The sequence below is a fragment of the Camelus bactrianus genome, chromosome 8 (genome assembly GCF_048773025.1).
Source record: "Camelus bactrianus isolate YW-2024 breed Bactrian camel chromosome 8, ASM4877302v1, whole genome shotgun sequence".
Lineage (NCBI taxonomy): Eukaryota > Metazoa > Chordata > Mammalia > Artiodactyla > Camelidae > Camelus > Camelus bactrianus.
In genome coordinates, this window is record NC_133546.1 from 69,247,401 (window position 1) to 69,261,950 (window position 14,550).

The window sequence follows — 14,550 nt, forward strand, 5'->3', positions numbered from 1 at the left end:
CAGATTTTGAGCATGCCTGGGAGTTACATTATATTGTGTTATGTTACATGTGAAAGATACTTTGTCATATTGATATTTTTTTTTTCTCTATTTCCAGATGGGCCCACTAAAGAATTTACCCTTGCAGCTAGTACCACTGAAACCTTATTATCAGAGCTTATACCTGAAATAGAGTATGTGGTGACAATCACTTCATATAATGAAGTAGAAGAAAGTGTACCAGTCATAGGCCAACTAACAAGTAAGCACACTTATCAAACACTTTTATACCTTCCGTTTTGCAGAAGATCTCTCCAACTTTACAATTTAATTTGTTTATGCAGTTAATTTATTATCAGTGTTAACTATTCTTTCTATGATCCTAGTTATTAGTGGATATGAATAATTCATTCCTGACTTATAATCCCGGTCTCTGGGAGCAGCAAGAATGTTATAAATGAAAACTATTTAAACATTGGACTTTGCCAGGCAGTTATATTAATGTCCTTTTTGAAGTATATCTAAAATATCACTAAAAATAATTTATTTGCGAGGGAATGCTTATTTGGCTGTCTTTGCCGACCAGCTGGGCAATGGACCATGCATTTGAAAGACAATGGTGAAAGATGACATATTTATTTTCTTTTAGGAAGTGTTTGTATGGGTTTATTTCCTTTTGATAATAATCAAGTTTTGACTTAGTTCAAACAGGTGGCCCGAAGCCAGGGGAGAAGAAACCTGGAAAAACAGAAATACAAAGTAAGCATTTCCCTTAATATTTTTGCCCCGATTTGCAGAAGTTATAAATATAATATAAAGGAGATGTTCCAAGTAGATCCATAGTTTGCTCTCATTCCTATATTAATTTCTAAGCGCTTTATCTAGAAGAAGTACAATGTAGTAGTGTAGTATGGCTAAGTGGTTATAACACCTGCTTTCTGACTTTCTAACCATTTATTTTAGTTAATAAATATTCTTTTTATTGGGAATCTTTGAATTGTTTGTGTTAAAGTTTCCCTGCAGGATTTTTGGCAGTAGGTGAAAAACAGAGCTCTTCATTGGACTTAACTCATTTTCAAAGACAAACTGCAGAAATAGGTGGTAGCCTACAGATACACGAGAAATACAAGGCTGGACCATGAGAAGGATGCCCTCATAGTGTTTTAAGCAATTCCACTGCTGTGAAAATGTATTTCTAGGTCTCTGTGTATGTTATGCTCATTCCTAGGGTGTTTACATGGGCTTAGTTCATGCAGTTGTAACCTTTTCCAGAGTCTCTGTAAGATGTCTCTGATAAGTTGATGTATTTGTAATCAAATGAAAGCGATTTTACCGAGTCTGGTTTTGCAGTTTCTAGCCCCCTTTTGTCTTACACTGCTTTGTTTGAGTTACTGGGTTGAGGCCTTGAGGGGTTTCTTGGACTCCTAATTTTGGCACCTTGTGAATTGGATTTATGACCCATGATAACAATAAAAAGATTGCGAATCCAAAGTTCCCTTTATCTGGAGATTTTTTCCTCTAGCTCACTGTTTATCATACTTTCAGATGTCTAATAATCTGAAATGAAGTTTATAGTATGCAGTCACAATGCAGATATTTTCTCTGAATCATCAATATTTATTCTAAATCAAAGGATTATTCCAAACATTAAATTTCAATAGACTTAAATTGGCCAATTAAATAGTGTGCAAAAATTATTGAGACATGCAGCTTGTATTGGTTTGCAAATTTTCCCAAGACCCTTTCCTCCTCTTCCTAGCCAAATACTTCTTTTATTATCCACCAACTAACCACAGGAACAAAAATGCCTTCGAAAAATTCACTCAGATTTGCATTATTAATATAGATTTTCATAAAAACCAACCTGTTCCCCCTGCTCCTGACCACAGAGAGAAGGAAAAAATACTGTATTTGGTTATAAAAGCCAATTATTGCATTTTTAGTAATTTAAGGATGCTATGTGTATTTTTACTTTAGAATTAAAATGCTTTCCCCCTTTTTGTTCAGTAAAAGTAGGTTTTAGTTATCAAGTTTAAATACATTGACAATCAGGACAACAAGATTTTGTGGCTACTTTGCATCATATTTATGCTTGTTGTTATTTTTGTTCAATTCCATTACCCCTCTAAACTGACCAACTGCAAACTTTGGACAAAATTCTATTGTAAAATGCAGGAGAGTGTTCAAAGATTCGCTTTTTCCTTCAGCCCTACTACATTTGCTTAAATGGTACAGCAATTGTTTTGTATTCACTGACTGCAAAATACCAAGAATGAAAACATTTTGCTTACATTTCTTTTGTGTGTCTCCTGGATGTCTTATATAATTTTTACTTGGTGAAAAGAGTGAGAATATAGTTTATATAAATAGATAAGTCTATAGCAAAAACCCTTGGGTCACATGCCCTCGGAGAGTAGGTCGTATATCTACTTAACTCTTCTTGTGTAACAGCTCATACAGCAATTTAAAGACATACAGTTGCAGAAATGCATCTTCATGAAGGTACTGAAAATGCTTCTATGTATGCTAATAAAACTTGATATTCTTTTGTGCATGTCAGTTGTAGTTGAAGGCCAATTTGAAATGTTCTAATGAACAAAATGATTTTAGGAGCCACCATTATTGCAATGTTAGTTTGTACTCCTTGATGCTAGATAGATTTCACACTGTGTCATTTAAAAAATCTATCACCTGTATTTCAGAATGCTCTGTCAGTGCCTGGACTGATTTAGTGTTCCTTGTGGATGGCTCATGGAGTGTGGGAAGAAATAATTTCAAGTACATTTTAGACTTTATTGCTGCTCTTGTGTCTGCTTTTGACATTGGGGAAGAGAAGACAAGGGTTGGAGTTGTTCAGTACAGCTCTGACACCAGGACGGAATTTAACTTAAATCAGTTCTACAAAAGGGATGAGCTGCTTGCTGCAATTAAAAGAATCCCGTACAAAGGTGGCAACACAATGACAGGTATGTTTTTACAAATTTTGTTATTGTTTTAAATAAATGACATATCTGTTTGGGAAAGAAATTAAGCATTGTACAATGATCGTATGTTAACAACTTTGAAATTAATCACGTAGCTTTTGAGTTTGGTTGTGTAGTGCAAAGTGACTGAACGTATTTCTTTTTCACTTCAGGGGATGCCATTGATTACTTAATTAAAAATACTTTCACGGAATCTGCTGGTGCAAGAGCTGGCTTTCCTAAAGTGGCAATTATTATTACGGATGGCAAATCCCAGGACGAAGTGGAAATTCCAGCAAGAGAGCTTCGAAATATTGGGGTTGAAGTTTTCTCTTTGGGTAGGTCAAGTTTGGTTAATTATTTTCTTTTTAGAACTACTTTCATTCTTAATTCTCAGGAAGATGAAGGATTGATTTCTCAAGGAAAGATACTTCCTCCAGGACAGATAGCAGTGTTTACTGCATTTATAGTGTATTATTAAGTCAAATAATTTTTGCATAAAAATTCCGCTCATTCATTTTCTTACGTAAGTCCTTTAGCATATGCATTAAGTAAGGTGGTATTCATATTCTTTGTCAACCTTCTTCTTTTCAAAGAATGCTGGGCCAATGATTCTAATAAAGGTCCTCCTTGTATTATCAGTAAGTATTTTTTAATGTGTTTCCTCTATTATGTAACACTTGAAGAATTTGGAGGGCTCATTCAGGACTCTGGAAGAAAAAAGTATTCTCTTTACAGATCGCAGGGACAAGAGATGGCATGGTTGAGATGAGAGCCTGCGCTGTTTGACCAACCATTCGTTTGCCTCTCTGGCTGGCCACTTTCTGGGAAATTATAAAATGCTTTTGTCAGTTGCACATTCATTAGGAAGCAAAGCAGTTCTGGTTTCAGGCTGAGAAAGGATTTGATGATGTCTTCACTTGTGAGAGACTAAGAAAGCAGAGCACTCCCCAGTTCAGCCCATTTCCCGTTTCAATATATCCCTGTTCTTTTTTTTTTTTTTTAAGGTATTAAAGCTGCAGATGCCAAAGAACTCAAACTGATTGCCTCCACACCTTCACTAAATCATGTTTTCAATGTGGCCAACTTCGATGCAATTGTGGATATTCAGAATGAGATCATCTCCCAGGTGTGCTCAGGTGTGGATGAACAGCTTGGCGAATTGGTTAGTGGAGAAGAAGGTGAGTGGACTATTAAGTGTTCCCATGTGTTTGCCTTTTCCATTTTTTGAGAGCACTTACAGCTTTACGGGCAGGGGCACATTTAGTTTAGCATTCTGCAACTTAAACTAACAACAGCACTGTTTCTATTAAATGGCAAAGGAAAAAGGTTTTCCATCACCATTCTCTGCATCATGTTTCCAAAGCTCTTAAGAATATTTCAAAGATCAGTCAGTTTGATCCTCCCACATTTGGAACATGTTCCCATGTTATCAGTCATTGCTTTTAAATACATGGGAGAGAGAGAAGACATTTCATAAGCATCCTTTGGGATGTTAAGAAGTCACAATTTCCATGATTATTCTCCTCTTAGCCTGAGAATTGACAATTAAAGATAAGATAGATCATGTGCTCAGGCACAAAAGAAACCTCAACCAATTTAAGAGGCTAGAAATTATTTAAAGCGTCTTTTCTGACCACAATGCCATGAAACTAGAAATCAACTACAGAAAAACAAAGCATTAAAAAACAGCAGCATGGAGATTAAACAACATGCTACTAAAAAACCAATGGGTCAATGATGAAATCAAAGAAGTTAAAGATAAGATCTAAGTAGCTACATCTTCAACCATATAAATTCTTTAATCTCCAAGCCCCAAATATTTTGGCAATATTCACTGGACCTAATTCTGTTTCTTGAACTCCTTATTACTTCATGGGCTCTGAATCTCTTTCTTTGTTTTACTGCCTAATGTCTGATTTTTTTTGCTCTGTATTATTACAGAATCCATCCCCGCCTGATTTTCCCCTGATCAACCTCTCTTTACTCAGTCTTTTGAAACATTTGGATTCTTTTTCATCTTCACTAGGGTGCATGTGTGAGGTTAGGTCAAACTTTCCCTCTGCCTCGGTTGGAACTCTCTGTGTACAAGGCCTGGGCTGCCTTGCAGGTGTTCACGCTGCTCCTTGGGACCTTCTCTCTCTTGCTGGCATTTGCCTGCAACCTCTGCACCCTGCACTGTCTCTGCATCACTCAAAAGCTTTGCCCTTTTTGATATAGATTTTCGATAACAGAAAATGTTGAAGGAAGAAAACATGAACACAAAATGAATGCAAAATAAAAATCATTTAATGATTTAAGGATAGTAAAAAAAAAAAAGTAGACTTTTAGAGCTGTCTGCCACTAATATGGCCTCTAAAGTAAACTAAGCAAAGTATAAAATGCACATGTCCTTTAACTCCTCAATCCTCAGAACAGAAATTTACCCGAGGAGATGTTTACCCAAAGGCAAAAAGACACATGAATTCCATTAATTTTTTTTCATTATAATGAAAAATTAGAAATAACACCAATGTCCAGCCATAGGGAATTGATTATGACAGTTGTACAACAGATGCCAAGGGGCCATTAAACATGATACTGTGGAATAATATTTAGTGAAGCTTGAAAAGCTATAATATATTTTTAAGGAAAAATTTTAAAAAAGTACCACAGACCATCATCTCTCATTCTTATATATGCGTATTTGGATGTGTTTAGTTGAAAGATATTTAGAAACAGGCCTCTGAAGTGTTTAAAGTATGGTGGTTTCAGTTCAATCAAAGTGGTAGATGTGCGAGCATTCACGGTGCTATTAAAAAAACAACAACAAAAAAGCTTTGCCCAAACTTGCAGGTGGTACAACTGTTGCTTTCCTCCTCCTGCTGCTGCTGCTCACTTCTCTAGGCCTCATTTTTATGGACTACATTTTTTTTTTGAGAAGACGTTGAGTAACCTTGTGTATATTTCTTCATCCACTCTTGTAGGCTGACTTATAAAAACTTAGAACTATATCTTCTGGAAACTGATTCCATTGACAAACCTAAAACTTTGAAGATTTGGTCTGAAATGTCTTAAAATACTTTATGTTATCTGCTAGGTTCATGACTTCCTACACTGAGTAAGGGTAGATATTTTTTAGACTGTTTGCTTGCCAGTGTGCACGTTGTAAACCATTATTTCACCTCTGTTTGGTGGCATTATGAACATAATTGAACTTTTTTTCTTACCTTGAAGTTAAGTGGAAATAAGATTGTTTACAATTGTAAGAACCTGTCGTGTAAGAACTGCTGAATTCTTTATCTTTCTTGGCAGATTATAAAGTGCCTTTTAAATATTACATGATTATGCCTATAGTATTACTAAAAGAGGAAGACTTTCTAAAATATTGAGTAAGTCATTGATTTAGCAAATACTTATCAAGTGCCTCCTTTGGTTCCTGAGAATAAATGCAATGAATGAAATACCAAAACAAGTGTAAAATCTTGGAGCCAGAGATGAATTAGGCATCAGATATCCTATCATTAATGTCTCCAAGGACTTTCTTTTTCCCTAACTTCTTATCTCTCTGATTAAAAATCAGGCACTGAGTCTCTTTCAGTTTGATGGATGCAGGTGGAAGTGGGACTGGGAAACTCGTTCTGATGCGTTCATGATTAATTTGAATAAGGAGACTTGAGAATGCAAAGATAAAGACATGATTCACAGGGTTGCATCTCCCTGTTTTTAATCTCTCTTCTGCTTGCTACTTTGTAGTTATTGAACCTCCTTCAAATTTGATTGCGACGGAAGTCTCATCGAAATACGTTAAGCTAAGTTGGAGTCCATCTCCTAGCCCAGTGACTGGCTATAAAGTCCTCCTTACACCCATGACTGCCGGAAGCCGGCAGCATGCTCTGAGTGTGGGGCCTCAGACGACCACGCTCAGTGTTCGGGACCTCTCAGCAGACACAGAATACCAGATCAGTGTTTCGGCCATGAAGGGACTGACCTCCAGTGAACCCGTTTCAATAATGGAGAAGACTCAGCCAATGAAAGTTCAAGTGGGTAAGTAAACAGGTATATCACTGGGTTTGGAATATGTGAAAGTCCATTTGCTGGGATATGTTACTGGTTCAGACTGAGTTTTTAAACAAAATACTTGCAATAGTTTCCTTCTAAAGACATCTGCTTACTAAGAAAACCAGATACCATTGGCCTTCCATATCAGCGGGTTCTGTATCCACAGAGTCAGCCAACTGTGTTGTCTGATGTTGGTTGAATCCATAGTTGTGGAATCCGCAGAGCCGGAGGGCTGACATCCCTTTATGGAATGGACTTGAGCATCTCCGAAGTTAGGTATGAGGAGGGAGGTCCTGGAACCAGTCCTCCGAGGATGCAGAGGAATGGCTGTATCTGTATTTTAATGATTAATTCATATTTGTTGAACTTTAATGGGCTTTTTTTTTTTTTTTTTTACAGAATGCTCACGTGGTGTGGATATAAAAGCCGATATTGTGTTTTTGGTTGATGGTTCCTATAGCATTGGAATTGCAAACTTTGTTAAAGTTAGAGCCTTTTTGGAAGTTCTCGTAAAAAGTTTTGAGATTTCACCGAGTAGGGTACAGATAAGTCTTGTCCAGTACAGCCGGGATCCTCATACTGAGTTCACTTTGAAAAAATTCACCAAAGTTGAAGATATAATTGAAGCAATAAACACCTTTCCCTACAGAGGAGGGTCTACCAACACTGGGAAAGCAATGACTTACGTCAGAGAAAAAATATTTGTGCCGAGCAAGGGTTCAAGAAGCAACGTACCAAAGGTCATGATTCTTATCACGGACGGGAAATCTTCAGATGCTTTCAGAGACCCTGCTATAAAGCTAAGGAATTCAGATGTTGAAATCTTCGCAGTTGGCGTGAAGGATGCTGTTCGCTCAGAACTAGAAGCCATTGCCTCTCCTCCGGCTGAGACCCATGTGTTTACAGTCGAAGATTTTGATGCTTTTCAGAGGATCTCTTTTGAACTCACACAGTCTATCTGCCTTAGAATTGAGCAAGAATTGGCAGCTATAAAGAAAAAAGGTTAGTAGACTTTGTCGAGTAAAAGTTCTCTCTTCATAAACAAAGCCTTTTTGGCTCTAAAATTGTGGCTTTGTCTTTTTTCTTTTTTATATGGAGGAAAAAATAACTTTCCTATGTTTTTGAAAACTATGGAATTTAGCTCATTTAGCTTCGAGATATGAGTTTCTCCTGGGTATGGATCAAGTGTTTATTGGTAAAAAAAAGTTGTTTATCCTGAGTCATGAGATGTTTTTGATCTTAGATCCTCAAGCAGGGCCAGGAACCAGCTCCATCCACTGTCATATTCAGTTCAGTGACCACTAATTGAGTGTCTACCATCTGTTGGATGCTGAGTTAGTTCCTTTGAATCAAAGGTGACTGGAACATAGTCCTGGATTTTTGAATCCTCCTTATGCATTCTCCTTCTTGTACCATTTTATGGGCCGCATTCCTCACATCTGGAATTCCTTATTTATTTATTTATTTATTTATTTTTTTTAGTGGGGGTGCTGGGGATTAAACCCAGGACCTTGTGCATGCTAAGCATACATTCTACCACTGAGCTATACTCACCCACCTAAGCCTTTCTTAACAGCTCTAATGCTATAAGACATCATTTTTAGCCATTTGGCATTCAAATATACTACTTTGTTCTGTTAATAACTTTGCACTTTTTTTGTCTCTCCAATTCAATTGTATGTCCCCTGAAGATAGTCAGTGTCCCTTAAACATTGCCTCTTCCTATGGTTTAGTTCAATAAATATTCATTTGTTAGGAAAAATTGCATAATTGTTACCTTGAAATATCTGTCTACCACCAAATGTTAATATCTGACTGCCTGGGATGAGTGGGAACATTTTGATGTTTCAGTTTAGATCTGATACTGTTTAAATATTTCAGCTGTGGACAGGACTGTTCCATTTCTGCTTTGTCTTTATAAGCTTAAAATTCGAATTCAGTCTTAACTAGTTATTGAAACAACATAACTTAGTATTATGAATGCTCAAGACAAATGACCAGGACCTCTTTGCAGGGCTGTAAGTGAGAGACTTTCAGTGGTCACGGGGGTGCAATATTTACCCTGTACATTGGTCTCAATGACTGCTCTCCCAAATGAATAGAAACCACTTCAGAAAATGTGTAGTCATTGGATCCATGTTTTGCTTTATAGATTTAAAATTTTAACTATGTCCTTTTTTTTTTTTTTTTTTAAAGCTTATGTGCCTCCCAAGGATCTCAGTTTTTCTGAGGTGACTTCTTACAGTTTCAAAACCAGTTGGTCTCCTGCTGGGGAAAATGTTTTTTCATACCACATCACTTACAAGGAGGCTGCTTCAGATGATGAGGTCACGGTGGTGGAGCCAGCATCGAGCAACAGCGTTGTTCTCAGCAGCCTGAAGCCAGAGACCCTGTACCTGGTCAATGTGACCGCAGAGTACGAGGATGGCTTCAGCATTCCCGTGGCTGGAGAGGAGACCACTGAAGAAGGTGCGGAAAGCTTCCTCCACTGTTTCTCCCAAACTAGCAGTTGATTGTAGAATAAAGTTTCCATTTGAAATAACCATCTGAGGGAGGGGGTAATAGATTCATCTACTTTATTGTTATCATTCTTAAGGAAGGTGCTGGGGATTGAACCCAGGACCTTGTGCATGCTAAGCACGTACTCTACCACTGAGCTATACCCTCCCCCATATAAAACTTTTTAAAAAGAGAAAAAAGCATTTAAGTAAAAGACACTAGATTTATTTTGATGAATTTGGGTTGAGACATAGAGAATTGTTAATTTTTATGGACTTAACTCTGGAACTACTGCTTATCCATCATTTTCTGTCCCACGTTTCAACAGTGTCACATTCAAATACTTCTGAAACTGCCAAACGTCTGATGACAAAGATTTATTACCCCAATTTTTTCTTTTTAAAACCTGTGGTAAAATATATACATGACGTAAAATTTACCACTGAAACCATTTTTCAGTGTACATTTCAGTGGCAATTAGTACATTCATATTGTTGTGCTGCCAGCACTCCATTCATCTCCAGAACTCTTTTCATCTTGCAAAATGGAAACTCTCTGTCCTTTAAAAAATAACTCCTGGTTCTCGCTTCCCTTCCCCCCAAACCCATCATCCTTGGCGACAACCATTCTACGTTCTCTTTCTATGAATTTGATGACTCTAGCCATCCCATATGAGTGGAATCATACAACATTTGTCCTTTTGCAATTGGCGTATTTCACTTAGTTTTTGAGTAGCGCCAACTACATTTGTATACACTCCGGTTTTTGGTCATTGCACTATCCAAGAGAATTTGGTAATGCCTTTCCAATTCTATTGTCTGTAGTGAAATCTGAGATTTAAACTTTGTTTTGTCAATAAGGAAGTTTCTGATTCACTAGCCTCATTAAACGAGCAATATTGAACTTCTGCCATGTGTCAGGAGCTATGATCATTGTTTCCATAGATTACTTCATTTAACCACTTCAGTAACCCTATAAATAGTCACATTTTACTGTTGGGTAATCTGAGATTCAAAATTACACACAAATTAAGCTTCAGAGCTAGTATTCAAACCCGTCAGTTCTGTTCATTCTAATTTAGTCATTTTCTTTGCCATATAAAATGAATCATGGGTGTAAGTCTGCCAGCTGCTGTTTCTTTCTCTTCTTGAGATACACAATTCCTTTTTCCCTGGAATGATTTATTGATGAGTTGGACATTTAGATTATCTTCTAATTCTGTGTGAGGTACATGCAGATATATTGCATTGTGGTTTCACCCCAGTGGATTTAGTTCATCTTTTCTGAATGTGTTGTCCCTATGAACAATTTGCCCTTTAAATAAGTCATTGAAGCATGTTCACTAACCACAAAGCCAAATGATGTTCTCATTTGGGCTTAATGAAAATTTCAAATTGTTTGGTTTAATTATTCCAAAGTCAAATGACTATACAGATAAAAAATTTACTTGTAGGACTGATGGGATAAGACAGTTTGTGGGTAAATCTGGTAGACCTGAGTGTTAGGCATTATTTTCTGAAAAAATCTTGTAAGAGTAAAAGCCTTGTTACTTATATTTGATGAAACAAATTGTTTTTCTTTTTGAATTTTATGTCAATATTAATTTACAATTTAATAGAGTATCTATGATTTTAAAAGTTTACTATTGTATACCTCTTCATTTGATTAAAAATTTGACAGTGCTTAGTTTCTTTCTGGATATTGTAGAGTATTTGTTTGCTGTTTCAGAATCTAGTTAATATCTGGTTAAATGAATGCCATAACTAGGATGTTTGTCAAAAAACTGTTCATGGATCTGCTAAGAGAAATGTTCTAATTTAGTGATCAAAAGCTAGTTTTTTATTTTTCACGTATAATCAGTCAACTTATTATTTTTTAAATTTCAGTGAAAGGAGCACCTCGAAATTTAAAGGTGACCGATGAGACTACAGATAGCTTTAAGATTACCTGGACTCAGGCTCCGGGGAGAGTTTTAAGGTATCGAGTCATCTATAGACCAGTTGCTGGTGGAGAAAGCAAAGAAGTCACCACTCCAGCCAATCAGAGGAGAAGAACGCTGGAGAACCTGACTCCAGACACAAAATACGAAGTATCTGTAATTCCTGAATATTTCTCAGGACCTGGATCTCCGTTGACTGGAAATGCAGCCACTGAAGAAGGTAGAGGAAATATGCTCACCATTTGGGAACAACCAAAATCTTAGAGTGTAGGCAAGGCTTTGGGCAACTGTCCAGATACTATGAGCCATGAGACATTTTGTCTCAATTATCTAAGTATCTTAGACGGTAATCCTGGTAGACTTGGGTTACTCAAATATTTGACTTACTCATGACATTTATTTGTATCAGTAGAACTTGAATGCCATGATATGGTCTAAATAGTCTTTTAAAAATAATAATGGCCAAATATTCTAATCTAAATTGAAGGATGACTAGGGATTAAAAATCAACTTGTTATGCACCATTGAAATAGATTATATACTATTTCTTCAGGAAGATTTAAAAATATTAACCTGTTTTTATTTAAATGGAGTGATTAGGCTCCCAGGATAGATTCTGATTTTAGCTACAAACTATTATTTTTTTCCCATTTTTTAATTGAAGTATAGTCAGTTTATAATGTTGTGTCAATTTCTGGTGTACAGCATCATGTTTCAGTCATACATTTACATACATATATTTGTTTTCATATTCTGATTATTCATATTATAGATTACTACAAGATACTGAATATAGTTCCCTGAGCTATACAGTATAAACTTATTGTTCATCTATTTTATATATAGTAGTTAGTATCTGCAAATTTTGAACCCCCAATTTATCCTTTCTTACCCCTTTCCTCCCCGGTAACCATAAGTTTATTTTCTATATCTGTGAATCTGTTTCTGTTTTGTAAATCAGATTGTTTGTCTTTTTTTTTAGATTCCACATGTAAGTGGTATCATATGGTATTTTTCTTTTTCTGGTATAACAATCTCCAGGTCCATCCATGTTGCTGCAAATGGCATTATTTTATTCTTTTTTTGGCTGAAGTTGCAAATTATTAATGTGTAATACGTTATTTCATTGAGAAAAATTAAGGCATTTGTAATTTTCATTTTATTCCTTATCTTAAACTTAAAAGAAAAACACATTAGCAATAACGAACAGTTATTAGGTACCTCTTTGTGTCAGGTTCTGTGCAGAGAGCTTTTTGTGTATTACTTCATTTAATCCCTGCATAGAAACTGTGAAGTCGTTACTTTTATTATCCTAGTTGGACAGAAAAATTGAGGCTAAGGGAACTAAATAATAGTGCTGAGTCATGTTGCTAATGAGCTGTAAATCTGAGCTTGTCGACTTTATTGCCCTGGTGCAGACACTCCCAAGGAGCATCCGTTCTGGCTCCACCCTCTTCACTACTTACCTCCTGGTGGCGCCTAGATAATTTGCCTTTTCTTCAGAGACTCTTTCTCCTTTCACCTACTGTCTTCCTCCTCTCTTCCCTTTGGGCAGTCACAACTTTTTACCCTTCCTACTCTAGGGCTCTTTGTGCTGAGCATCAGAAAAAGACCCAGTGATGCCTCATCTTTCTGTTTTCTGGGATAAAAGTGGCTGGCAAGTGTGTGCCCAGTGGGGAGAGTCACTGGGCTGGGTGCCTTGAGACCCTTCAGAGACCACGTGGCCACTCTCCTAGGAAAGTCATGAAAGGCCAGACATCATAGTTGCAAAAGAAAATCATTTATTATTTTTATCACATCAGTGTATTTCCTGGCCACCACATTTAGATTTTCATAACATTACTCCAACAAGCCCTTTTTATTGAAGATTTCTTAGAGGAATTAAAATCTCCATTGTGATACTAATCAGCATATATACATTATATAGGGCTTTGTTCAATGTAATGTAATTTTTTTACCTGAAAGATGGTAACATGAAAGATTTTAACCTGTGTAAATATGGAAGAGGAGTTAAATGTCTTTTGCGTTGTTTCTACTAACGTGCAGGGCACAATTTAGAGATACACACACACATATATATAAAGCAACAAAATGTTTTTGAAGTCATTTTACTAAATAATGAGTTTTGATGTTGTTGTTGTTTTTTTAATGAAGTTAGAGGGAACCCAAGAGACTTAAGAGTATCTGACCCTACGACATCAACTATGAAATTATCTTGGAGTGGGGCACCAGGAAAAGTGAAACAGTATCTCGTCACATACACCCCCGTGGCGGGAGGTGAAACTCAAGAGGTCACTGTGAGGGGAGATACAACCAGTACCGTACTGAGAGGATTAAACGAAGGGACACAATATGCCTTGTCTGTGACAGCCTTGTATGCATCTGGGGCTGGAGATGCCCTTTTTGGAGAAGGAACGACGCTTGAAGGTAATCACTGTCATATTTTATAGAAATCCCTGTGCTTGTTTGTGATTGCATTTAGGAAGCTTAAAATGTTTTCAGAGAATGAAATCTGGGAATGTGTGATCCTTTCTCTTAAAAGGAATTTATATTGAAAAATAAGTAATCATAAAACTACCTCTTATTCAGAGATGTAGAACGTTAAGCTACTGAAAGAAATTACACTCGATTAGGAAGAACTGTACTGGGGAGCTGAGTGCATAGTAAGGCCATGGAAATGTGTCTGTAATTCTTTGAGTTACTTAAACAGAGAATAAGTGTGTGACATTCAGAGTGGGAAGGGGTCTTAGGAAACATTTATGGAGGAAGAGGGCCTGGATTGCTCAAGATAACAGCTTCTTTCACCACCCAGGAGCAGATGGGAACCCTTTTCTGACTCTCAGCCTCTTTTCATGCACTATGCACATAAGCATTCATAACAGCTTGAGAAATACGAGCATCCAAGTTTCTATTTGTTTGTTTTCTAAATGACCTCAAAAATTCAGGTCTGTGTTAGAAGTTCAAAGTTAATGCAGTTCTTAGGAAGAAGCATCAGCAAGACTGAGGCTGTTCCTTGGTTCTTTAGTTTATTGTCAGAGGGCTTCATATGTCTCAGGATACTTTAACTATAATGGTAGCTTGGATCTGACCCACCACAACTACAAAGTAAGCTGTGTGTGAGAGAGAAAA

General features: G+C 36.7%; 1 protein-coding gene across 4 annotated transcripts in view; it reads left to right on the plus strand.

Moving 5' to 3' along the window:
• COL12A1 (collagen type XII alpha 1 chain) overlaps positions 1 to 14,550 on the plus strand; it is a 112,666-nt gene that overhangs the window by 12,263 nt on the left and 85,853 nt on the right. For 3 of the 4 annotated variants that reach the window (XM_074368730.1, XM_074368731.1, XM_074368732.1), the window contains exons 4-13: positions 98 to 241; positions 682 to 738; positions 2,682 to 2,945; positions 3,116 to 3,280; positions 3,950 to 4,123; positions 6,678 to 6,968; positions 7,383 to 7,985; positions 9,180 to 9,452; positions 11,369 to 11,641; positions 13,576 to 13,848. The exons of the other annotated variant lie outside the window; for it this stretch is intronic. In XM_074368730.1, the coding sequence (XP_074224831.1) occupies positions 98 to 241; positions 682 to 738; positions 2,682 to 2,945; positions 3,116 to 3,280; positions 3,950 to 4,123; positions 6,678 to 6,968; positions 7,383 to 7,985; positions 9,180 to 9,452; positions 11,369 to 11,641; positions 13,576 to 13,848 (2,517 nt within the window). The remainder of the gene's footprint in view (positions 1 to 97; positions 242 to 681; positions 739 to 2,681; positions 2,946 to 3,115; positions 3,281 to 3,949; positions 4,124 to 6,677; positions 6,969 to 7,382; positions 7,986 to 9,179; positions 9,453 to 11,368; positions 11,642 to 13,575; positions 13,849 to 14,550) is intronic. 4 annotated transcript variants of the gene reach the window in all.